General features: G+C 46.5%; 1 protein-coding gene across 1 annotated transcript in view; it reads left to right on the top strand.

Annotated features, from left to right (window-relative positions):
* The first annotated feature begins 608 nt into the window (after positions 1-608).
* Positions 609-26,933, top strand: part of RPGRIP1 (RPGR interacting protein 1) — a 62,466-nt gene continuing 36,141 nt past the window's right edge. The window contains exons 1-12 of the mRNA XM_070954100.1: positions 609-708; positions 3,900-3,959; positions 6,977-7,115; positions 8,603-8,919; positions 10,956-11,046; positions 11,849-11,974; positions 14,830-14,935; positions 16,976-17,122; positions 20,019-20,092; positions 22,316-22,446; positions 24,817-24,920; positions 26,007-26,180. Of these exons, the coding sequence (XP_070810201.1) occupies positions 624-708; positions 3,900-3,959; positions 6,977-7,115; positions 8,603-8,919; positions 10,956-11,046; positions 11,849-11,974; positions 14,830-14,935; positions 16,976-17,122; positions 20,019-20,092; positions 22,316-22,446; positions 24,817-24,920; positions 26,007-26,180 (1,554 nt within the window). The 5' untranslated portion in view covers positions 609-623. The remainder of the gene's footprint in view (positions 709-3,899; positions 3,960-6,976; positions 7,116-8,602; positions 8,920-10,955; positions 11,047-11,848; positions 11,975-14,829; positions 14,936-16,975; positions 17,123-20,018; positions 20,093-22,315; positions 22,447-24,816; positions 24,921-26,006; positions 26,181-26,933) is intronic.

Here is a 26,933-nt window from a genome sequence, read left to right as displayed (position 1 = left end):
TTTTGGCATGTGATATAGATATGCCCTACAATAAGTGAACACTATGGAATAAACAATCCCTCAACGGGAGCTTGGGAATAAATACAAATTTCCAACTTCATTCCGTTTCTCGCAGAGATGTTCTTCTGAACCTATATTTTAGTTCTTAATAGCAATAAAAGGTAAAAGGTAAAGGTTCCCCTGGCACATATGTGCTAGTCGTTCCCGACTCTAGGCGGTGGTGCTCATCTCCATTTCAAAGCTGAAGAGCCAGCGCTGTCCGAAGACATTTCCGTGGTCATGTGGCCGGCATGACTAAACGCCAAAGGTGCACGGAATGCTGTCACCTTCCCACCAAAGGTGGTCCCTATTTTTTCTACTTGCATTTTTTTACGTGCTTTCGAACTGCTAGGTTGGCAGAAGCTGAGACAAGTAACGGGAGCTCACCCCGTTACGTGGCACTAGGGATTCGAACCACTGAACTGCCGACCTTTCAATCGACAAGCTCAGCGTCTTAAGCAACTGAGCCACCGCGTCCCTTGAGCAGAGATGTTATCGTTGGGCTAATAATGTTTGTTTGCTTGTACTTTAGCCTCTTTGTTGTTTTTGTCTTTACTACAGCCACTTCTCAACTGTCCCAAGCTATGTCGGTTTTGCTGGGTGAAATTGCAGGAAACCTGACTGTGCAAGAGATGGATCAGAAACCCTCGATACTAGCAGCCCTTCAAGGTTAGCCTTCAAGATTAAGAGTTTGACGCTGGTATTCTCCTGATGTCTGGAACTGCAATGCTAAACCAGTTTGGGATCCCATTATGGTGGGGGGTGGGGGCAGAGGTGGGTTTCACATAATTTTACCACCGGTTTCCTGTGCACCGAAAATGTGAGCACACATATGTTCAACCTTCCGTGTGTGCACTTTGATCATGCGTGCGGCTTGCATGCATGCATGCATGTGGCTGTTGTTATCCGCCAGCAGCCCGCGGAGCTAGCAATGGAGTCGGACAGTGAGGAAGCTGGGGAGGACAATGGGCCAGTCCTGGAGTCTGGGGAAGGACCGGATGAGGGCTCTGCATCGGAGGCAGAGAGGGGGCCAGGACCATCTGGGAGTGATGTGCGGACTCCAGAGCCTCCAGAGGATGACATCAGAGAAGCAGAGGAACAGGAGGAGCCTGTTCCTAGTGCGTGCATGCACAGAACTGCCAGAAAGTAAGAGCAGCTAAAGCAAAAAGGATGACTCAGGAGTAAGGCCAGGAGATGATTGGCCCCTCCCATAAGGCTTAAAAGAGCAGCAAAGGCTCTTGGTCACTTTGTAGGAAAGCAACGTTGCTAAATCTGTTTTCTTGTTTCTGAACTTTGTGGGGCTTTGCCAAGAAAGGCCTTTGTCAGGGTGCCAAAGAAGATAAAGGTTTGTGATAAGCCCGAAGGACTTTTTCTGAAGGACTTGTTTTGGAATTAATTTGGACTAAGCTGAGAATGAAGTAATTCCCAGCTGTTATAATAAAATAGGTTTGTTTAAGACTAATTGTGTCTGTTAATGCCTAATTGAGCCTAGGTCACAACAGCGGCTTAGAAAATGTGGCTAAATAGGATGGCATAGCACCGGGGCGGGTGGGTGGCAGGTCGCCACTACCGGTTCGCCTGAACCAGTACGAACCGGCTGAATACCACCACTGGGAGAGGGAATCCTTAATGTCTTGCTTCTCTACACAGGATCTCAGTCATTAGCTTTGAGACCCAAGAGTCAGACACAGAGCCTTCTTTAAAGTAAGGCTGACTCCTAGGGGCTCATTGAGTACATTTGTGTTGTTGTCTTGCAATAGTACAGAGCAGATTTGGGATGTTTTATGAAGTCTCTATCGGCTTGGAATTTCTTGGTGGTCTCCTATTCATGTACAGGTTATTATGTCTGACCCTGTTTAGCTTTCCCAAGGATCAGCCAAAGCTGGTTTGATGCTGCCACCTGCTGAGATGACGACATGTCAACCATGATATGATTACTTGTAGAACTGATTGTAACGGGTAAAGAATCTAGCTAGCTGTCATGCCCCCGTCAGAGTCTGAATCTGAGACGGAAGTTGAACAGCTGACAGAGAGCGAGAGAGCGGCTCCATTAGCTGTGGAGGAAACTGGGGAAGGGCAAAGTCAGGCTGGACAGAGCAGGTGAGAGGTAGAACAAGGGACAGGGAGTCGAGATGAAGACCAAGGCCCAACCCCTCCTCATCCGAGTGCACGCAGGGAAGAACGCAGAAGAGAGCAACGTGGGTTGCATGGCTTATGAGAAAGGAAACAGCCCTGATTCCCTTCACAAGGCACACCTGGGGATGGAGTTTAAAGGAGAGGCAGTTGAGAGGGGCATTTGTCGGGAACAAACACTGAATTAATCCGGTGTTGAGAGTTGTGGCCTGCGTTTCTGGCATTCCCTCCTGACTGTTTGAATTACTGCCATGCTACTGTGTGCCTATCTTGTCTTGCTGGAATTATTCTTCCCATCTGGGACTCATTATCTTGAGTGATTGATTGCAGTCATTCTGCCTACATCGTTTGGACTGGAGTATCTGCAGCCAGAAGCTGCTACAGGTTTGTGGGAGAGTTTTTCTCCAGACCGGAGAGTAAACGGGATGTTGGTGCCAATAAAGGGACTCATACCGGTTCTCTGGCTGTGTTGCCTTCGTGCCATGTCCCGAGTCATTACACTAGCTCTTTCTCAAGACAAGTAGAAAAGTACTATCCAGATAAATGTAATGCAATTCCATACCGATTTTATGAATTGACTTTGAATCTCTGAAGCGGAGATGTCTACTCTGCAAAACACTGAAACGTGGCTTATCTCCCACTCCTCTATGTCCCACTCAACATGACAGAAGTGGCTGTGAAACTGCTTCAAATTTTTGCTTCTAGTCTTTGCCTTCATATAAGGGCTGATTTGGCAAGGAAGGCAGCAAAGCCATTCTGTATTTCCCCATGTGTCCAAGCCTCAACCTGATCTTTATATAGTATAACTCAAGGAACCACAAGGGGAATAAAAGACAGCAATTTATAAACAATATTTGTGGGAGAATGCTGCAATATTTTGATGAAAATCTCTTGAAGTGTTTATTGAACGGTATTCAGAGTCATATATGACAGATGGGCATGTATATAAGATAGATAGATAGATAGATAGATAGATAGATAGATAGATAGATAGATAGATAGATAGATAGATAGATGAGAGAGAGAGAGAGAGGATAGGTAGATAGATAGATGATAGATGATAGATGATAGATAGATAGATAGATAGATAGATAGATAGATAGATAGATAGATAGATAGATAGATATAGAGATGATAGATAAACAGACAGAGATAGAGATGAGAGATAAATGATATAGATGATAAATAGAGAGGGAGAGAGAGATGATAGGTAGATAGATAGAGATAGAGATGATAGATATACATAGAGATGATAGATAGATAGATAGATAGATAGATAGATAGATAGATAGATGATAGGTGGATAGATAGATAGAAAGAGAGAGAGATGATAGGTAGATAGATAGATAGATAGATAGATAGATAGATAGATAGATGATAAATATACAGATGATAGATAGATAGATATAGAGATGATAGATATACAGAGACAGACAGAGATGAGAGATAAATGATATAGATGATAAATAGATAGATAGAGAGATGATAGGTAGATAGATAGAGATAGAGATGATAGATATACAGAGATAGAGATAATAGATAGAGAGATAGAGAGATAGATAGATGATAGATAGATAGATACAGACAGAGAGACAGACAGAGATGAGAGATAAATGATATAGATGATAGATAGGTAGGTAGATAGGTAGGTAGGTAGGTAGATAGATCTCATTATATGGTAATAGTTCATTCACCCAAGTTTCTCTCTTCACTTCTTCTTTCTCTAGGTGTGTCTTCTTCAGCCCTGATCCCTGCCAAACCTGAAAGGCTGAAAATCCAAATGAAAGGTGGGCAATGAAGAGTTCTTAATTAAAAGCCAACCTTCTTGATCCACTGACAGATTTGGTGGGCGGGTACACCTCACACAACCAGAGTTCAGATAAATCCAGTGAGAAACAAGAATAGGAATTCTATATACTTGGAGAAATCAGATTTGTGTCTAAGTGAGCTGAGGAGGAAATGCCAGATACGCCCTAATTTTACATTTCATCCCACTTGGTTTCCAGTCCAGATGTACCATGTTTCCCCGACAATAAGACCTTGTCTTATATTTTTTCAAACCCCGAAATAAGCACTTGGTCTTATTTTCAGGGAGGTCTTATTATTTTGGGGAGCATAGAGCAAGATGGGGCTCCTCTTGCCATCTTACCTGATTTTTAGCTCTGCGTTTCAATATTTTCAGGGAGGGCTTATTTTCGGGGGAGGCTCATTTTAGAGCATGCACTCAAAAGCCCGATTGGGCTTATTATCAGGGGATGTCTGATAATACAGACAGGCAAGGCAGCAGCCTTGCCTGAGCTGCTCAACGTGATAGCCGAGGTGGCAGTTGATACCCCCAGGCTTATGGTCATGGGGGATTTCAACCTGCCATCTATCGATGAAATGTCTGAGGTGGCTTGGGAGTTCATGGCTTCCATGACAGCCATGGACCTGACCCAATTAGTTCATGGCCCCACTCACACGGGGGGACACACTCTGGACCTGGTTTTTGTCTCTGGCCAGTGGCTGAATGATTTTGATATAGGGGATATTGTGATCGAGCCCTTGTCATGGTCAGATCATTCTCTCCTTCGACTTGACCTTCAAACCGCTACACCTCACCGCAGGGAGGCGGAACTGATCAGGTGGTTCTGGCCCAGGCACCTGATGGACCCTGATAGGTTCCAGATGGAGCTTGGGCCATTCCCTGAGGTTCTGGCTCATGACGCGGCTGAAGACCTGGTGGTCGCCTGGGATAGGGCGGCCGCTGGAGCTTTGGACCACGTCGTGCCTTTGCAGCCTCTGACCTGGTGCCGATCCCAGGTGGCTCCCTGGTTTTCCAAGGAGCTGAGGGAAATGAAGCACTGGAAAAAATGCCTAGAGAGCAGTTGGAGGGCCAGACGGTCCGAATCTGACCGAACACTGGTGAGGTCTCATATTAAGACCTACCTAGTGGTGATAAAAGTGGCAAAGTCTGACTACTTTTCCGCTCTTATCACGTCTGCAGATAACCGCCCAGCCGCCCTGTTTAGGGTGACCCACTCCCTGCTCCATCTGGGAGTGCGGGAAGACCCCTTGGAGGGTAGAGCTGAGGATTTTGTACAGTATCTGCATGACAAAATCGCTCAAATTCGGGAAGGCTTGGACTCTGACGGGATAGGTTCAGACAGGGTGATGGAGGAAGGTCTTGAGAGTGTTATCTGGGAGGAATTTGACCCGGTGACTCCCGAAGACATGGACAGGATTCTGGGTAGACTTAGCACGGCCACATGTTTATTGGACCTGTGTCCCTCCTGGTTGGTGCTGGCTTCCCAGGAGGTTACACGAGGCTGGCTCCAGAGGATTATCAACGCTTCTTTGAGTGAGGGTTGCTTTCCCGCCGCCTTGAAAGAGGCGGTGGTGAGGCCCCTCCTCAAGAAGCCCTCTCTAGACCCACCTGTTTCCTCTGTCATGGTCCTATTAGATCTCTCAGCGACCATGGTATCATGCTGCGCCGGTTAGAGGGGTTAGGAGTGGAAGGCACCGTGCTGCGATGATTCTCCTCCTTTCTCTCTGACCGGTTGCAGTCTGTGTTGACAAGGGGCCAGAGGTCGACCTCGAGGCGCCTCATGTGTGGGGTGCCACAAAGGTCAGTCCTCTCGCCCCTTCTGTTCAACATTTATGTGAAGCCGCTGGGTGAGATCATCCGTGGTTTCGAGGTGCAGTTCCACCAGTACGCTGATGACACCCAGCTGTACATCTCTACCCTGGACCACCTCAATGATGCACTTGACGTGATGTACCAGTGTCTGGAGGCCGTGCGGATCTGGATGGGGAGAAACAGGCTCAAGCTCAACCTGTCCAAGACTGAGTGGCTGCGGCTTTCGGCGTCCGATATAGTCAGTTGGTGCCATCTCTGACTATTGGGGGTGAGTCGTTGGCCCCCACGGAGAGGGCTTGCAACTTAGGTGTCCTCCTGGATGCACAGCTGTCCTTAGAAGAACATGTGATGGCCATGGCCAGGGGGGCTTTTTATCAGGTTCGCCTGATCCGCCAGTTGCATCCCTTTCTGGATCGGGACTCCCTATGCACGGTCACTCATGCCCTCGTTACTTCCCGCCTGGACTACTGTAATGCTCTCTACACAGGGCTCCCCTTGAAGAGCACCCGGAGGCTCCAACTGGTCCAGAATGCGGCCGCGTGGGTGGTTATGGGAGCGTCATGGCGCTCCCATGTAATACTTCTCCTGCGCGAGCTGCACTGGCTCCCGGTGGTCCTCCGGGTATGATTCAAGGTATTGGTTACCACCTTCAGAGCGCTCCATGGCTTAGGACCTGGGTATTTTCAAGACCGCCTGCTGCTACCAATAGCCTCCCACTGGCCAATTCACTCCCACAGAGAGGGGCTCCTCCGGGTGCTGTCGACCAAGCAATGTCGGCTGGCAACCCCCAGGGGGAGAGCCTTCTCTGTGGGGGCTCCTGCTCTCTGGAACAAATCGCCCCCCTGAGATACGGAGGATTCCCGACTTAAGCACCTTCCGCCAGGCCCTCAAGATGCTTTTATTTCAACAAGCCAGGCTGGCCTAATATTTAAATTTTTTAATTGTCAATTCTTAATTTTTAAATGTCTAAATCGGGTAGTTTTATTTTAATTAGATATGGGCCAAACTATTTAATATTTTTTAAATTGTTTTTAAATTTTATATTTGTGTGTTTTATGCTGGCTGTACACCGTCCTGAGTCCCTTTGGGAGACGGGCGGTAAATAAATTAAATAAATAAATAAATAAATGTCTTATTTTCGGGGAAACAGAGTAATTCTCACCTGGTCTTTCTTTCCTCATCCAGGATCGAGCTTGTTAGCGAAGACTCGTCACCAGATCAGCCGAGTGAGTCGGGCAGAGTTGGCTGACAATTTTCTACGGCTTCGTGATGAACATTTGCTGCTCAAAGAGCTCACTCAAAAGCAGGAGAACAAGATCAAAAGGTAACCCACAAATTTATTGAAAACGTGGTTATCCAAGATCCTTTCCAATTCTATTATTCTGTTAATTTCATTTGTTCAAGGTTACTCAGTTCTTCTATCTTTCCCTACACAATTCTTTGGCTTTTGTCTGTGGAGATTCTCGGTCATCCATCTCATGGTTGTTCCAAAAAGTGCTTTTTCAAGAGGCAACCAGACTTTCTGGACCAGAAAGCCTAGTTGCCTCTCGCAAAAGCACCTTTGGGACTTCTTTGGCTTTGGTCACCCATGACAACCTTAAACAATGGTAATGGTTGAGCTCCTAAAGCAGAAACCCAAACAAGGGTTCTGCTTTAGGAGAACCAAAACAAGGAGACCAAAACATAAGAAGAATGGTTGCAGGAACTGGGCATGGCTAGTCTAGTGAAGAGAAGGACTAGGGGAGACAGGATATTCCAATATTTGAGGGGCTGCCACAGAGAGGAGGGAGTCAAGCTATTTTCCAAGGCACCCGAAGGCCAGACAAAAAGAATAATGGATGGAAACTGATCAAGGAGAGATTCAACCTAGAAATAAGGAGAGATGTTCTGACAGTGAGGACAAACAACCAGTGGAAGAGATGTTGCCTTCGGAAGTTGTGGGACCTTCATCCCTTCAAGAAGAGTTTGGACTGCCACTTGTCAGAAATGGTGTAGGGCAGTGATGGCTAACCTTTTTGCCATCGCGTGCCAAAAGCGGGGGGAGTGGGGGGGATTGCGGATGCGCGTGTCCACACGCATAATTCAATGTGCCCTGTCCCCCCCATGCATGCACGTGTGACTTCTCCCCCCCGCTTTTGGCACGTGATGGCATGGTGGGCCGAGTAGGCCCATTTTTTGCCCTTCCCAGGCTCCAGAGGTTTTCTAGGAGCCTGGGGAGGGCAAAAATGGCCTTCCCCACTCCCCCCGGAGGCCGTCCGGAGGCCTGGAAACAGCCCATTTCCCGACTTCCAGTGGGCCCGGAAGGCCCAAAATTCAGCTGGCCAGCACACACATGCGTGCTGGACTGAGGTAGGGCAACGCTCGCGTGCCCACAGATATGGCTCCATGTGCCATAGGTTCACCATCACGGGGTAGGGTCTCTTGTTTGGGTGGTTGGGGGGTTGGACTAGATGACCTACAAGCAGGGGTGAAATCCAGCAGGTTCTGACGGGTTCTGGAGAACTGGTAGCGGAAATTTTGAGTAGTTCGGAGAACCGGCAAATACCACCTCTGGCTGGCCCCAGAGTGGGATGGGAATGGAGATTTTGCAATATCCTTCTCCCAGGAGTGGGGAGGGAATGGAGATTTTGCAGTATCCTTCCCCTGCCACGCCCACCAAGCCACACCCACAGAACCGGTAGTAAAAACATTTGGATTCCACCACTGCCTACAAGGCCCCTTTCAACTCTGTGAATCTGTAAGGGTCCTGCTACAACAACATCACTCTCTGGGAAGACCGAGATTGGATGTTCTTTCCTTATTCCTAACCAGGATGGGCACCAAACTCTCAAGACTGAATCATGACCGAGCACAACAGGAAACCCGGAATAGGAGACCCGGAAGCTACATTCAAAACTCTGTGCGGCACCTGGACTTGGAAGCGGGTCTGGAAGAGATGCAGGAACGGGTTTGGGATCTGGAACGTCTCAACCAGCGTTTGAGAAGTCACCTGCTCTTCTACAAGCAACAGCTACAACTGCAGGGCTGCAGCCGTCACTGTCCCTATGGCCATGTCACAGCCAAGGTCAACACGGGCTTTCATCGGCCACACACCTCTCCTAGACAAGGGCCCAAGAAGTCACACAAAGGTAAGAAGGTTGGAGAGCTTGATGCGTTCATCGCTGGGAAGGTTCTGCTCCCCAAACACGACAAACCTTCTGTAATAATAATAATAATAATAATAATAATAATAATAATAATAATAATAATAATAATTTTATTTCTATACCGCCCTTCTCCCGAAGGACTCAGGGCGGTGTACAGCCTATTTAAAAACACAGACAAACAGCAATTTAAAATTTAAAATAATTAAATAAATTGGCTCAGATTTAAAACCCCAAAAAATTTAAATACCCCAATTTAAAACTATTATGTTGATAGTCCAGCCTGGCGGAACAACAGGGTCTTCAGTGCGTAGCGAAACACCCGGAGGTCGGAGATCTTACGTATTTCCGGGGGCAGTTCGTTCCACAGGGCTGGGGCTCCCACAGAGAAGGCCCTCCCCCTGGGTGTCGCCAGCCGACATAACTTGGCCGATGGCACCCTGAGGAGACCCTCTCTGTGGGAGCAAACTGGTCGGTGGGAGGCTATTGGTGGCAGGAGACGGTCTCAGAGGTACCCAGGTCCTATGCCATGGAGCGCTTTAAAGGTGGTAACCAACACCTTGAATCGCACCCGGAAGACCACTGGGAGCCAGTGCAGCTCGCGCAGGAGGGGTGTCACATGGGCACAACGAGTTGCGCCCATAACCACCCTCGTGGCCGCATTCTGGACCAGTTGGAGCCTCCGAGTGCTCTTCAAGGGGAGCCCCATGTAGATAGCATTACAATAGTCCAACCGGGAAGTAACAAGAGCATGAGTGACCATGCGCAGGGCGTCCCGGTCCAGAAAGGGCTGCAACTGGCGGATCAGGCGAACCTGATAAAAGCCCCCTTAATCAATCGACGATTCCTTTATTGATCTCAGGAAACAACTGAATGAAAAATTGCCGGTGACCTTCTATCGCTGCGCCATAGAAAGTATCTTAACTTACCGCACCTGTGTATGATTTGCCAATTGCACAGTGGCAGGTGGGACAGCGCTCCAGAGGGTCAACGTCATTGCCCAGAGGATCATCGGTTGCCCTCTCCCCTCTTTATAGCTCCCGCTGCCTTAAGAAAGTTCAAAACATCCTTAAAGATCCATCTCATCCTGGGCATCTTTTTTTTTTTTTTGAACTATTACCATCTGGCAGACGGTACAGGATAATTAAAAACAAGAGCAAATAGGCTGAAAAACAGCTTCTATCCCAGACCAGTAACTATGTTGAATTCTACTATATAGTGCAAGATTAATGCAATATCAGGGGTTTTCAATTCAATTGTGTAGAATGTGAAGGATGTGTGTTTTTGTTTCATTTATTTTTTTTATAGTTTTCTTATGTATGATGTACACTGAAGATAGAATTTAATTTCATTGTACGAGGTGCAATGACAATAAAGTAAACTTAACTTAATAAGAGCGCCAGCAGCCCCGGAAAAAAGTCTCTCTTTCTTTCACAGCAGGCTAACAAGTCTGTCGAGCAGGGAGATGAATAGTTGTTTGCCACATCTATTCATCTCTGCTGCCTTTTATAACCAGAGCTAGGGTGGGGCGTCGCTAGCAGTGGTGGCTTTTCCATCCCAAGGACCAGCCCATAGATTTCCACTGCTCTCCTCTCCTCTGCCTTCTGCGCATCCGCGCGTCAGGCACTGGACCCAGCTGTTCCTCCTCTTCCTCATCAGCCACCTCCAGACCTCTGGGGGCTGTTGACTCTCCATCTGAGGGTTGACAGACGACCCAGGCTCCGCCTCTGTCTCTCTCTCCACCAGCTCCATTCCCTCTTTTCCCCTCAGAGCTCTCAGGTTGCCTTGATGCTGATCCTGACTCCCACTCCTCTTCCTCCTCCTCTGATTCGGTTGCTGGAGGGGCCGGCGGCCGACAGGCCCCAACAGGTTCTAGGTTGAAATTATGCACTCGATTGGAAGTCATCAAGTCGACTTTTTATGGACGCTATGCCTTTGTCGAATGAGGGGAAGTCTAAAGAGATTCAAGGACATGGCGGTCAGTCCATCCTTTTCTCTTTGTTTCTGTTTTTGGGCGACAGAGATGCAGATATCAAGAATGACAACCAGGCCAATCTCTCCCAGATATGGTGATGATGTTCTGGAAAGGTTGCAAGCAGAAACCGAAAGATTGTGAGTTCTAGTCCCGCCTTAAGTACGAAAGCTGATTGTGGGTCAATCACTGGGAGACTGTGATTTCTAGTCTTGCCTTAGTCATGAAATGTGCCTTTGGACCAATCGTCAGATGACAGTGAGTTCTAGTCCCACCTTCGGCATGAAAGTCAACTGGGTGTCTTTGAGCCAATCATCAGGAGACTGTAAATTCTAGTCCCATTTTAGGCATGAAAGTTGACTGGGTATCTTTGGGCCAATCACCAGAAGATGGTGAGTTCTAGTCCCGCCTTCGGCATGAAAGTCAACTGGGTGTCTTTGAGCCAATCATCAGGAGACTGTAAATTCTAGTTCCATTTTAGGCATGAAAGTTGACTGGGTATCTTTGGGCCAATCACCAGAAGATGGTGAGTTCTAGTCCCGCCTTCGGCATGAAAGTCAACTGGGTGTCTTTGAGCCAATCATCAGGAGACTGTAAATTCTAGTTCCATTTTAGGCATGAAAGTTGACTGGGTATCTTTGGGCCAATCACCAGGAGATGGTGAGTCTAGTCCTGCCTTTGGCATGAAAGTCAACTGGGTGTCTTTGAGCCAATCACTCTCTCTCAACCGAGCTCACTGTACAGTGCTGTTATTCTGGGGAAAATAAGAAAGGAAGGAATATTAGGTACCTTCGCTCCCTTGAGTTATAAAAATAATAAAGGTGGGATATTTTTTTTTTAAAGATTCTTGTTAACCTGCAAGAAAGAAGGTCAATCTTTAAAACTCCTTCCTATTAATTCATGAAAAACAAATGTATATTTCTGCTTTGATTCTTCTTTCAGGACCCACAGTCTGGTGCTGGCTGAGTTAGACAAGGATCATGAATTGTTGAGTTTCACACCTGATAAAGAAATTGATCTGGAATACATTCAATCTCAGAAAAGCTATCTAAACTTGCAGGAATACCGGTAAAGTTTGTTTGGTTCTCGTCTCCCTCAACGGATTTGATCTAGGATTACACAGGGGGTGGGTTTCAAAAATTTTAGCAACCGATTCACTGCCTGGATGTAAAATTAACATCCGGTTCGCCCGAACCGGTCCGAACATGCTGAATCCCACACCTGGGATTCAGGGGTGGGTTCTAAATTTTTTTACTACCGGTTCTGTGGGCGTGGCTTATTTTGTGGGTGTGGCTTGGCAATCATGTGACTAGGTGGGCGTGGCTAGCTGGTCAGAGTCATTTCTGGAAGATCCTCGCACTTACGACCAGTCCTCGCACTTACAACCCAACTCATTTGTTTGCTTTTAACACTGATCAGCTGTAGGACAGCCCTTTGAAGCCCCGCGGCAAGAGTTTAAACAGTTTTTTTCCCTCTAGTCATCAGCTGGGACTCAGGAGGCAGCAATAGATTGGGGGTGGGACCAAATAAAAGGTGAGAATAATGTGGGTGGGGGGGGTGGGAGGGCGGGGGTGGGAGAACCGGTTCGGTGACATCATATTGTCACCGCTACCGGCTCGGCCAAACCGGACCGAACCGGGAGGAACCCACCACTGCTGGGATTACACCTATAATAGTTAGAATAATCAATCAGTGGAACGACTTGCCTCCAGAGGTAGTGGGTGCTCAACACTGGAGGCTTTTAAGAAGAGATTGGACAACCAACTGTCATGTGCCAAAAGCGGGTGGGGGGCTGCACGCGTTCATGCCCACACCCATAATTCAATGTCCCCTGCGCCCTGCCTCCCACGCATGTGCACGCGATCCCCCCCTGGGCCCCTTTTTGGGCCTAGCAGGCCTACCTGAAGCCTCTGGAGGCTGGAAATGGCTGGTTTCCTGACTTCCGGTGGGCCCAGGAGACCCATTTTTCGCCCTCCCCAGGCTCAAGAAGCTTTCCTGGAGCCTGGGGAGGGCGAAAACAGCCTCCCCCCCCCGGAGGCTGAAAACGCCCTCCCAGAGCCTCCACGTGAGCCCTGTATTTACCTAGCATCCAAAACAGGCTGTGTGGAGACTCCTGGGAGGGGAGGTGTGGGCGGGGCCAGCTGAAAATCAGCTGGTCAGCGTGCCCCACCCCCTAAGCATACACACATGTCCCCCCCCATTCACCCCCACACACATGCGTGGCAGAGACCCAAAGACCAGCTGGCCAGCGGGAGGCGCACATACTTGCACGGCAGAGCTGAACTGGGGCGATGGCTCGCGTGCCCACAGAGAGGGTGCTGCATACCACCTCTGGCACATATGCCATAGGTTCGCCATCATGGGTATAGGGTTTCCTGCTTAATCAAGCGGTTGGACTAGAAGACCTCCGAGATCCCTTCCAACTCTTATTCTGTTAATTTGCCAGGGGTGAAATGCTCCCGATTCGGACCGGATCGCCCGATCCGGTAGCGATGGCGGCGGGCGGTTTGGAGAACCGGTAGCAAAAATCCCTGTGCCCCCACCCACCCACTATGCTCAGCTGAGTCGCACGATCATCAGAGGCTTTTTTTTTTCTTTTAAAAGCATTTTTTCTACAACCTCTTCCGATGAAAAAATGCTTTTAAAAGTTAAAAAAAAAAAAGCCTCTGATGATCACGCAGCTCAGCTGGGATCGTCAGAGGCTTTTCAAAGCATTTTTTTCTGCAACCTCTTGGCCGAAGAGGTGGTAAAAAAAATGCTTTGAAAAGTCTCTGACGATCCCAGCTGAGTTGCCTGATCACCAGAGGGGCTTTTCAAAGCATTTTTTAAAATGCCTCTCTGACGATCCCAGCTGAGTTGCCTGATCGCCAGAGGCTTTTCAAAGCATTAGAAAAAATGCTTTGAAAAGTTAAAAAAAAAAAAAAGTTGGCCACACCCACCCAGTCACATTACCCCCCCCCACCACCAAGCCACGCCCACAGAACCGGTAGTAACACATTTTACATTTCACCCCTGTAATTTGCTATTCTATTATTCCATTATTCTGATTAATATCACACATAAATTAAATCTTCCGAAACCTTGTTTTCTATGGCGCTTTTGATTCTTCTTCTGCTTTCATCGATAAATTCAACTGAAGCAGAATTTCAAAGTTGGATGTGGTTGTAATTTCTGGAGTTTGATTTTAGAGGAGTGAAATTCACATCTCAAGGGTAGGCAGGTGTTTAAACTTTGGAGGCATTATAGATTTTTTTTTGAATCGGAACAAGGAAATGCAGGAGTTCAACTTATAACAGGAACCTTATAACCCTGAAGCTGGCCTGACCGAAGCCATTTTGATCGCTTCGGCATTGCCAAGTTCATTTAGGGACCGTTCAAAGTTACAATGGCGCTGAAAAAAATGTGACTTATGACCATTTTCCTCAGTTATGACATTTGCAGCATCCCCATGATCGCGTGATCAAAATTCGGAGGCTTGGCAACTGGTTCACACTTATGACTATTGTGCAGTGTCCCGGGGTCATGCGATCCCCTTTTACGACCTTCGGACAAGCAAAGTCAATGGGGAAGCCAGATTCACTTAACAACCAACTTACTAACTTAACAACTGCAGTGATTCGCTTAACAACTGTGGCAAGAAAGGTCGTAAAACGGGGCCAAATTCACTTAACATCTGTCTGACTTAGCAACAGAAACTTTCAATTGTGATCATGTTGAGGATTACCTGTATAATATCGAATTCCTTCAGGCCGGTGTAAGTTAGCAGGACATTCCTTGAGATTATTTTACCTCACAGTTTTAGTACCCGGTCAGTAAGAAATCTTTTCTCGAGCTATTGATTTTGCACAGATGGGCCTGGTTGTGCATTTGTGTTGTTGGAAGAACTCACTGAGCGATGCCAACTTGTTCGCCTCGCTCAACAGAGCCGCCATCCAGAAGAACGTGGAGCTGATTCGGCTGCAGAAGCTGTTATGGGAGAAGAATTCAGAGCTGGTGATCTCCAAAGCTCAGATTACTGTCTTGCAAGAGGTAAATCCTGGTGTTTTCATAGAGTGGGGTGGAGTCCTCAGTTGTCTCTGAGATCAGTTGTTTTCTTGCAGACGTTTCATTATCCTACTACAATGTTTCTGTTGTGGCCCATACGTGGCCTGTGCAGCTAATAGCTGATTCAGACAGTGAGGAGGCTGGTGTGGTGCTACGCCAGCAGCCTGTGCAGCTGGCACTCGAATCAGACAATGAGGAGGCTGGAGAAGATGTGGTGCCAGAGGCGGGGATTCAGCCAGGGCCTTCAGAACCTCCAGAAGCTCCCATAAGTGAAGAGGATGAAGAGGAGGAGCCTCTTCTCGATGCACGGGCGCACAGAGCTTCCCAAAGGCAGGAGTGGCTCCTCAGGAGGAGGTCTCCTCAAGACTAAGGCTTGGGGCTAATTGGCCACTCCCTTAGCCTATTTAAGGAGGAACACCGACTGAAGCAATTTGCAGAGAACAACTTAGTTCACATACCTTCGTGTCTTGTCTTGCTTATCTTATCAGCTTCCTGCAAATTGCTTCTGGGCATTCTGCCAACCATAGTAAGCTTTCAGTTATTATTGTTTGAATTCTTGGCGGCTGTTAATTAATTAACAGCCGTTGTTGCAAAAGACTGGTTTATTCAGCATACTAAGGTTTGAACGGACTTTGTGTGTGCTGCGTTCTTGGGGTCAGTAGCTGGGGCAGAACAGTTTCCCCAAAAATAAGACAGGGTCACAGTCTTATTGTGGCACTCACAGTCGGGAGTCTGGCAGAGAAAGACTCCCTTCACACACCGCCATCAAGCCCCTCCCGCGGGGTGTGTGTGTAGTACGCAAGTGGCCTGAAGGCACCAAGCCGCATGAGTGCCTGTCCCCACCCCCCGCTTTTGCGCCACATCGATGTGGGCAAAGCCAGTGAGCACCAGGTTCTTGAGATTGTAGCCAATGCCGCCGGCACCCACCACCAGCACCCACGTGGAAGCCATGGCCTGGGCCAGCTCTTCCTGCAGGCTCCAGCTCCAGCTGTCACCATAGAGTGGGACGCACACTCCCAGAGCGGGCAGTGCCCTGGCTGGGGTTTGGAAGCCGCAGAGGCAGAGTTTGGGGGAGAGAAAAAAGACTTCCGCTGCTTCTGCTGCTTCCCTTGTATCCAGCCAAAAGCAGACAGACACAGGGAGAGAGAGACACACAGAGAGAGACAGAGAGGGACAGAGAGAGACAGAGACAGAGAAACAGAGAGACAGACACAGAGAGAAAGACAGAGAGAAACAGAGACAGACACAGAGAGAAAGACAGAGAGAAACAGAGACAGACACACAGAGAGAGACAGAGAGAAACAGAGAGACAGACACAGAGAGAGAGACAGAGAGACAGACAGAGAGACAGACAGACAGACAGAGAAAAAAAGAAAGAGAGAGACAGACACACACAGAGAGACAGAGAGGGACAGAGAGAGACAGAGACAGAGAAACAGAGAGACAGACACAGAGAGAAAGACAGAGAGAAACAGAGAGAGACAGACACAGAGAGAAAGACAGAGAGAAACAGAGACAGACACACAGAGAGAGACAGAGAGAAACAGAGAGAGACAGACAGAGAGACAGAGAGAAACACAGAGACACAGAGAGTGAGAAACAGAGAGAAAGAGAGAGAGAGACAGACAGACAGAGAAAGAGACAGAGAAACAGAGAGAGACAGACACAGACACAGAGAGAGACAGAGACAGAGACAGAGAGAAATAGAGAGACAGACAGAGAGAAACAGAGAGAGACAGACACACACACACACAGAGAGATGTGTTATCCACCTTTTCATAGCAACAGGATTCTTATTCTTGTAAGAAATGCTGGATTTGACACTAGGAGATGTACAGAAGAAAGTCAGTTCTTGTCCTCTTTAACTTATAAACTGCTTGAAGTCTAGGCTTCTGAGGTTCACCTCCAGCAAACATCTTTCTCAATCATTATTTTTTGAGCCGTAGATCTAAGAATGGAGCTCCTAGGCCAATCCTAGAGACTAGCTCTTATGAGTCCCCTTTCTTTTCGTCTTGTCTACACCAGAACCAAGAGGCCTTGAGGTCAGCCAGCGAAGCCTTGCTGACTCAGCTGGATGATCTGAATGCCAACCTCAAGGAGAAGACCCAGAAGGTGACCGTGCTGGAAAGCCGACTGGAAATCCTTTTACCCTTGCGGGGAACGCTGGACGAGGTGAGGAACTGTGGATTGACTACTGTCCCGCATTCTCCCTGTGAAGATCCCTGGGAAGCTTCAGTTGATTCAAAGTGCTTGTTCTGACGCAGGTCTCCAAACACGACAAACCCTCTAAAGTTAACTCCTTAACTCCTAATAAGATTCCTTTATTAGGAGCGCCGTCAGCCCCGGCAAAAAGTTTCTCTCTCAATGCCGGTTAACAAGTCCATCCGACTGAAAGATGAATAGTTGTCTGCCACATCTATTCATCTCCACCTCCTGCCTTTTATCCCCAGAGCTAAGGTGGGGCTTCGCTAACAGCGGTGGCTCTTCCATCCAAAGGATCGGCCCATAGATTTCCACTGCTCTCCTCTCCTCTGCCTTCTGTGTGTCAGGCACTGGACCCAGCTGTTCCTCCTCTTCCTCATCAGCCACCTCCAGACCTGGGTGCTGTTGACTCTCCATCTGAGCGCTGACGGATGGCCCAGGCTCTTCGTCTATCTCTCTATCTCTGCCAGCTCCATTCCCTCTTCCCAATCGGAGCTCCCAGGTTGCCCCAATGCCAATCCTGACTCCCACATCTCCTCCTCTTCCTCTGATTTGGTTGCTGGAGGGGCCAGCGGCCGACACGCCACAACAGTGCTGGGGTCTTTCTGCTAGATCAGGGGTGTCAAACTGGCGGTCTGCAGGCCACATGCATGCACAGGCCCTGCCCACCCCAGCTCCGCATAGGGAAAAACATTGCGATATGTCACGTGACGGTAACGTGACGTGGCGAGTTTGACACCCGTGTGCTAGATGAAACCATGTAATGCCTATTTTATGACTGCTGCAGTAAATCCTGATTTGTTCCGAGGTCCAATTCAAATGCTGGTTGTTCCCCCTCGACTTATGACCGGTTCATTTAGTGACCATTCCAGGGACAACAGCTCTGCAAAAAGGAACTTGTGACCCTTTTTTTCACACTTACGACCGTTGTCAGCATCCCTACCCTTTTTTTCATACTTACGACCATTGTCAGCACCCCTACCCTTTTTTTCACACTTACGACCGTTGTCAGCATCCCTACCCTTTTTCACACTTACGACCATTGTCAGCACCCCTACCCTTTTTTCACACTTACGACCATTGTTAGGACCCCTACCCTTTTTTCACACTTACGACCATTGTCAGCATCCCTACCCTTTTTTTCACACTTACGACCGTTGTCAGCATCCCTACCCTTTTTCACACTTATGACCATTGTCAGCATCCCTACCCTTTTTTCACACTTACGACCATTGTTAGCACCCCTACCCTTTTTTCACACTTACGACCATTGTCAGCATCCCTACCCTTTTTTTCACACTTACGACCGTTGTCAGCATCCCTACGGTCACATGGTCCTGGGGTGTGTGTCACGTGATCCGTTTTTGCGACCCTTCCGACGAGCAAAGTCCACAGGGAAGCCAGACTCACTTAAGCACCGTGTTACTAACTGAACAAATGCAATGATTTACTGAACAATTGTGGCAAGAGAAGTCGTAAAATGGGGCCAAACTCGCTTAACAGATCTTTCACTTAGCAACATAAACTTTGGGCTCAATTGTGGTCGAGGACTACCTGTATCTCTAGAATCATCTTTCTCCACAAAATCTGTTCTGCTCCGTGTGTTTCTACATGGAGGAATCCAGAAGTGTCCTCACTTCACCTGAAGTAAAAGGAGTACCTTAGCTGGTGCAAAAGTATCTTACTTTTTGATCAGGGGTGAAATGCTCTGAAATCTGCTACTGGTTCACTTCGCTACCGTTTTGCTTCACGCCCAATGCTGAAAAAGGAGGATTAAGAGGACTTTTCTGGTAAGTAGAACAGCGATGGGGGGGAACAGCTGTGCCACGCGATTTTGATTAGCTAGAAAGCAGGATTTCCTGCTTTCTAGCGAATATAAATAGCACAGCATAGCTCATTGTCGGAAATACCAGTTTGCCCGAACCAGTAGCATTTTTTTTTTTACTACCCGTTCTCCCAAACCGCTAGCATTTATTACCGTTTTGGGCGAACCTGTCTGAACCAGTAGCATTTCACCCCTGCTTTTGATGTTCCAACCCAGTATTTTTTAAACTTGGTAACATTAAGATGCATGTACGTCTACTCCCAGAATTCCCCCAGCCAGCCAGTTTCCGATGGATACTTTGCTTTTAGGATCCAATCTGGGCCAGTCTCTGGGACCAGAGGTTAATTTTAATTGGCCTCTTTGTACTTTTAATTGGCCTCTTCCTATCTGGTCTGAAGTCCCAGGCTGACTTAGAATTCTGTTGTGGCTCCGTTGCCTGAGCCTGGGCTATGGACAGATGCAGACTCTGAGAGTGAGGGAGAGGGGTTGGCAAGGCCTCCCTCTCCAGGACCCTCCTCTCTGGCAATGCCTCTGGAGGACACCGAAGGCCAAGAGATAGGCCCAGAGCCAAGCACGTCCCCGCAGCCACAGGTGGACAGCGATGAAGTAGATAAGTGCTGGCTGGATCCTCGGCAGCGGCGCAGGGAGAAGCGTGCGCAGCAGAGGGGAAGGCATGCTAGAGATTAGCTGAGTCACTGGACCACACCCCACAGGGTATAAATGCGGGTGTGGTGGCCGGTTCAGTTTGTGACGAGCAAAAACTAGAAATAATCCATGATCTCTGCGTTACTGGACTTCTGCCTGCCTTGTCGGACTGCATTTGGACTAATCCTTGTATTGTTGAAACTGCCTGCTTTATCGGAATGCTTGCAGTCTAATCTTTGTTTTGTGTGAGTAAAGTCTGAATTGGCAGCTAGCCACTGGGTTGCTGCCAGCTTTATCTTCAAAGATTTTGTCATGTGGCTTATTAACTTCAGGCCATCTGTGGGGGTGCGTGTGTGGGATAGGGACAGAACAGAATTCCATCTATTACCTTTTCAGTTCCAGGAGAGAATTCAAGACCTGGAAGCAGAGCGAGATTCATTGAAGACAGATTATGACCGACTGTTGGACAGGTATCACACAATCAGTGGTGCAACTTGCCTCCAGAAGTTGAGAATGCTCCACCACTGGATGTTTTTAAGAAGAGTTTGGACAACCATTTGTCTGGTATAGGGTTTCCTGCTTGAGCAGGGGGTTGGACTAGAAGACTTCCAAGGTCCCTTCCAATTCTGTTATTCTATTCTATTCTGTTCTGTTCTGTTCTGTTCTGTTCTGTTCTGTTCTGTTCTGTTCCGTTCCGTTCCGTTCCGTTCCGTTCCGTTCCATTCCATTCCATTCTACCCTATCCTATTCCTGCTCTGCTCTGCTCTGTTCTACTCTATTCCTTTTATATTTTACTCTATTCCTATTCTATTCTACCCTATCTCGGCTTCCCCCAGTCTGTGCTCACAAAATCACAAGCAACGCACTTAGGGGTTCAATGCAACTTGGTTTATTGTGACAAACAGCTCGTACGGAAGTCGGACTGCAATGCAAATCAAAAACGTGACTACCCCACGCCCCACACAGAGTCATTTTATAGGGGTTTCTCTAATGACAGGCAGCTGCGCGGAGGTTTTCAACTTCCCGCCTCTCTTCACGCGCGCACAGCGATGCCGTCATCCATTCCGTCTTGATCCATCTACGCTGCTTGTCTCCGTGCGTGTGTTACACCCCCGCGAGCCCCTATAAACGCCCGTGCATTATAACGCTTAATCGCCAGCCTGTCCCCATCACCAACACCCGTGCAGCCCATCTCATCCCTCCTCCTAGCAGGTAGGACGAACGTCCATGGATCAGTGGTCTTTTGCATGGTGTCGAGTGCTTCTTGACGCTCGACACCCTACCGTACTCTACTCTACTCTACTCTACTCTACTCTACTCTACTCTACTCTACTCTACATTCTACTATACTCTACATCAATGGTGAAATGTAAAATTTGTTACTACCGGTTCTGTGGGCGTGGCTTGGTGGGGAAGAATGTGACTGGGTGGGCGTGGCCAACTTTTTTCTTTTTTTTCTTTTTTACTTTTAAAACCATTTTATCTACAACCTCTTCTGATGATCGTGCGGCTTAGCTGGGATCGTCAGATGAGTTGCCTGATCATCAGAAGCATTTTTTAAACAACCTCTTCGGCCAAAGACGTTGTAGAAAAAATGCTTTTTAAAGCCTCTGACGATCCCAGCTGAGCCGCGTGATCATCAGAGGCTTTTTTTTTTTTTACTTTTAAAAGCATTTTTTTCAGCCGAAGAGGTTGTAGAAAAAATGCTTTTAAATTTTCTTTTAAAAAGCCTCTGATGATTGCGTGGCTCGGCTGGGCATGGGGTGGGGCAGGGATTTTTGCTACTGGTTCTCCGAACCACCCGCCACCATTGCTACCGGATCGGGTGATCCGGTCCGAACCGGGAGCATTTTACCCCTGCTCTACATCCTACTCTACTCTACTCTACTCTACTCTACTCTACTCTACTCTACTCTACTCTACTCTACTCTACTCTACTCTACTCTATTCCTATTCTGCTCTGCTCTGCTTTACTCCTATTATATTTTACTCTATTCCTACTCTACTCTACCCTACTGTACTCTACTCCACTCCACTCCACTACACTGTTCCTATTCTGTTGTCCTCTCTTCTATTCCTATGATATATTACTCTATGCCCATTCTTTTTTTTTTTAAGTTTTTATTGTTAGAAAATTATAATACAATTCCACCTTTCCGATGTCATGGTGTTAATAAACACATACATATACATATACATAATATTTACTTATTATTTACATGGTATTGCCTAATTATCTTAACTTAAAAAATACTACCCGTAGGAGTTCTTATTATTATCATACTCCATTTTATTCCTACTGCCTGTAGTACGACTCATTTCAATATACCCATTTAATTAATCATCTAATTAACCTTTAGCTCTCTTACACTTCACTTCGATTTTCTTTTCTCTAACCACTCATACCACATATCCCACACGCTATAGTAGTCAGTTTCCTCTCTATCATTGATCTCTAACGTCAGTTACTCTATTCCCATTCTATTTACCCTGCTCTACTCTATTCATTTTAACAGTAATTAAGTGGATCTTTTGCAACATGAAATATGTCACACGTTCATATTCAGCTCTTCTCTAAGAGCTTGGGGATACCTTAAAAAGGCAGGCCAAGACCTCCAAGTTCCCTTCCAACTGTGTTATTCTCTTATTCTATCTTACTTTTCTTTGATTTTCTATCATCCTTATGCCAACAGTTGCATCAATGCTCCACCACAAAATCTGGACCAGGTGCCCCAGAAGGACAATGCTTCTTCTTTGGAAGATCAACTCAACTCAGCCTTGGCCGAGAAGGAGATTCTAGAGGAACAACTAAAAAAAGAAAAAGGTAAGGGATCAATTGACATTAGGAGCTTGCAGAATCGTTGGGCAAAATGCAGGGCATTAAAGGAATCTAAACATACCTACTTTGTTTCAACAGGAAAATTCTAGACACTGATTATGGGCAATCATGGTTCAAATCACAGTAAGGATTGGGATCATTCAGCTTTCCCAGATGATATTGTTTCTCAACCTTTAAGATGTGTGGACTTCAACTCCCAGAATTCCCTAGCCAGTTATGGCTGGCAGGGGAATTCTGGGAGTTGAAGTTCACACATCTTTAGAGTAGGCAAAGTTTTTATTTTTAATAAGTTTTGTATTTATTTTCCATTTTAAAAAAAATATAAACATTTCATCTCTCCTTAAGCAATGTGTCGTCTGGGTACAAATATTTCTGTACAATATCCTTCCACAAATTATATACATTGAACAATTATATCTCTTCATTTCCTTCATAATGTATCTTCTAATAAAAATACAATAATAACATTAAACATTCTCATCATACTCATATTATCAATTGCCATTTTATTCTTATCTCTATCTTAATATATTTTCTGTTCTTATTGTCTTCTTCCTTTACTTCCAATTTCCTTTTTTTCCCTCTAACCATTGATAAAATGCTTGCCATATCATATAATAATCAGTTTGTTCTTTCTCTTTAATTGCTAGTGTTAATCTATTCATTTCTGCACATTCTAATATTTTCCTAATCACCTTCTCTTCAGTAGGAATCTTACCTGAAACTTATAACGAAGGAAATATATATTTAATCATTCACGTATTAACAACAGCTCAAATTGCATTTGCACAATATTGGAAAAGTGAAGAGATTTCTAGAGTAGACAAAGTTGAGAAACATTGTCATATAACCGTTCATTTAGTGACCGAAGTTACAAGGGCATTGAAAAAAATGACTTATGACCGTTTTTCATACTTATGACCGTTGCCTCATCCTCGTGATCATGTGATCAGAATTCAAATGCTTGGCAACTGACATATATTTATGATGCAGTGTCCTCTTGCTCCAGGCTGTGTCAGCCCCGAAGAGAAACCTCCCTAGAAAACTACAAAAAAAGAAAACGGCCACCGTTCAGCCAACTTCAGGGTTGACCATACCGCGTTTTCCCGAAAATAAGCCCTAGCACGATTTTTTTCAAGCTGCTCGTAATATAAGACCTACCCCCAAAATAAGCCCCAGTTAAGATCGTCAGCCAGACGGACGCATTAAGTACTGTATTTTCCCCCCAAATAAGACATCACCTGAAAATAAGCCCTAATGCGTCTTCTGGAGCAGAAATTAATATAAGAACTGGTCTTATTTTCAGGGAAACACCAGTAGATTGAGTCTGGTCATTAGTTCCTCAAGTGAGAAATTGAGTTGATTTGTTCAATTTGGCTGTTTTCTCGACTATTCATCCTATTCTCAAAAGTCTTCCCCAACACCAGAGTTGAAGACTATCAATACTCTTTCCATCTGCTTCTTCGAAGTCCAACACAGATGCACACACATGTATATGCATATACGATGGTAGCAGATCCATCCAACCGATGATAGCACAATGGATAACAACTCCTCACACAATGGTAGCTTATCATCAACTGAATAGTTACAGTACCTTCCTTAAATATGTTCACAACCAGTGATTATCTAATTACAGCATGACTCAGCATTACAATGAATCAGCAGTAAAACTTTAAAGTCACACAATACATATTCATATTAAAGTCACAGAACACATATATTGCCTGGACAACTTATTAGGCTCAAACCATATCCTAACACATTGTAACATCCCCAACAAAAGAAGACTCTGAGGCTTGAGTCGTCTCAAAGTTCCTTTTTATTGAAGCTGACATATTGGCACATCTGGGAAAACCCGAATCTGAAAGTTTCCAGGTTTTCTCCATCCAAGTGAAAGTTCAAATCCCTGCCCAGCATCCTCATGTCCATCACATGGTCCAATCATCCACTGTCCAAACTGGAGACACTTTCCCAGTCATCCGACTCTAGGTGCCACGGCAATGCGTCCTTGACTCTCTGAGAAAGGAATGTTATTTTGACTACATATCATCCACATTCTATGCAATCCCCCCTCCCGTTTTCCCACAGAAGAAGATGTAGCAGGTCTGAAGGCCCAAACGTAAAAGATGGCTTCCAGGCCTGATGCACAAACATACCCACGCACAACCTTTTTCTATACAACGCTCAAGGTGACTCACAACAAATAAAAACCTAATGGATAAAACACAAGAGTAATGAAAACGCAGCATCCTCAATGAAGAGTTTGTTGATTTGGCCAAATCGAATCAACGCTTTTGACTGGATTTTTAAACGCTTTTAAAATAGCCTAATTCCTTTGCTTTGTTCGACAAGCTCAGAATGATGCGCTGAAGCAGGAAGTCGACTCTTTTCAGGAGAGGGTGGCCATCTTGGAAACCCAGGCGCTGAAGGAACCACCTCAATCCCACCCAACTCAGGTAGGTTGTTATGAATCCAGGTCAGGCAGCAAAGGTAACAAAGTTTGAGCAAAGGGATTAGTGGTTTTGAAGTCAGTTTGTCTTAATTCAATCGGAAAAGGGTTCTTTGAAGGTGCTCGCGTCTGAACAAGCAAGAAGCGAACGTGCTTGCAACCTTGCAAAAACATTTCAATGCAGAATAGGAAAGCAGACAATATCAAGATAATAGAGGGGTAGTGAATAAGTGATTGTGTTTCCCGAGTGGTAGAGTGTCACATTGAGTTGTTTTGACAGTTCCAAGCATTTGAAAATCCATATTTTGTTTTCTTTCGGTTTCTGCCTCTTCCGTCTTTCCTTCCCCCTGCCTTCCTTCCCTTCCCTTCCTCCCTCTTCTTTCTTTCCTCCCTTCCTCTTTCTCCCTCCCTCACTCCTTCCTTCCTTTCCTCCCTCCCTCTCTCCTTTTCTTCCCCCTTCCTTGCTTCCTTCCTCTCCCTTCCTCCCCTGCTCCTTCCTTCTTTCCTTTCCTCCCTCTCTTCTTCCTTCCTTCCTTCTTTCCTCCCTCTCTTCCTCCCTCCCTCCTTTCCTCCTCCCTCCCTCTCTTCTTCTCTCCCTCCCTCCTTCATTTCCTCCCTCCCTCTCTCCTTTCCTCCCTCGCTTCCTTCCTTTCCTCCATTTCTTCCTCCTTCCTTCCTTTCCCCTTCCTTCCTCCCTCCCGCCTCCCTTTCTTCCACCTTCCTCCCTCTCTCCCTCTCTCCCTTCCTCCCTCCTTCCTTCCTTTCCTCCATTTCTTCCCCCTTCCTTCCTTCCTTCCCTCCCTCTTCCTCCCTCCTTCCTTCCCCTTCCTTCTTTTCCTCCTCCATCCCTCTCTTCCTCCCTCCCTCCCTCCTTCCTTTCCTCCCTTTCTTCCCCCTTCCTTCCTTCCCTCCCTCCATCCCTCTCTTCCTTCCTCCCTCCTTCCTTCCTTCCCTCCCTTTCTTCCCCCTTCCTTCCTGCCCTCCCTCCCTCCCTCCTCCCTTCCTTCTTTCCTCCCTCTCTTCCTCCCTCCCTCCTTTCCTCCTCCCTCCCTCCCTCCCTCCCTCTCTTCTTCCCTCCCTCCCCCCCTCCCAGAGCCTGTCAGCAGAAGTTCCAGAAAGAGATCAGGAAAAGTTTGAAATCTTCATCCAGGACAGCCTAAAGCGACAACTTCACGAGGCCGAGGCTGCCCATGCCGAGACAGTGTTTGAACTGGAGAAGACACGCAACATGGTCATTTTGCAGCATCGCATCAATCGGGATTATCAGGTGCAACCAAAATCTATCCAACACCTAAAATGGGGGACCTTGAGGATTAGCAATACATACAAAATAAACTATGACATGAGCAACAAAGTCATTCTTGTCAGAGCGTTTTTTTTTATTTCCCAGCTGAGCTTCATTATTTTTGGACTAATAGACTTACTGTAGTTTGCCAAGTTCCTTATCAGTATTTTACTACGCATGTCCGCATTCCTTCACTTGCTTCACACACTTTTTCCTTTGTTCTCATGCCACGGGAGTGTCGACTGCTGGAAAGCAGCCGGCCCAAATTACTTTTCAAAAATGTAGCAATTACTTTTCTTAGTTAGTGAGGTGTTTTATTTTCTTTATAACAAACAAATGAGTTTTATTAGAGAACTTTTCTTCGCGTTTCTTTTCAGAATATTGCAACAAGGAGGAGCCACGATCCATCCTCTAATTAACCAGGGTGATTTGTCCCAGAGCCAAACATGGGATTAATCAATGCCCTGACATCTCTAAGGGTATATTTACAAGTTCCTAGTTAGATGAACAATGTTCCATCCAAGGTTAAGCTTGGATAGAATCCAATTTTGCAAATTTGCATCTCAAGAAGAGGCACAACAATTGGTATATACAGCAGTATATAGTAGTGGCCAAAATTGTGGAGACCTTTTGGGAAAAGTGTTGATGGTTTGATAGTTAAATAACACCACTTTTTTGGGTGGGAGTTTGAAGATAATCATATTCCACTGCTGAAATGGCCTGGGAATAGCCCAG

The sequence above is a fragment of the Pituophis catenifer genome, unplaced genomic scaffold (assembly GCF_029215685.1).
Source record: "Pituophis catenifer annectens isolate HBS135680 unplaced genomic scaffold, rPitCat1.0.hap2 SCAF_15, whole genome shotgun sequence".
Taxonomy (NCBI): domain Eukaryota; kingdom Metazoa; phylum Chordata; class Lepidosauria; order Squamata; family Colubridae; genus Pituophis; species Pituophis catenifer.
This window is presented reverse-complemented; position numbering and strand designations above follow the sequence as displayed.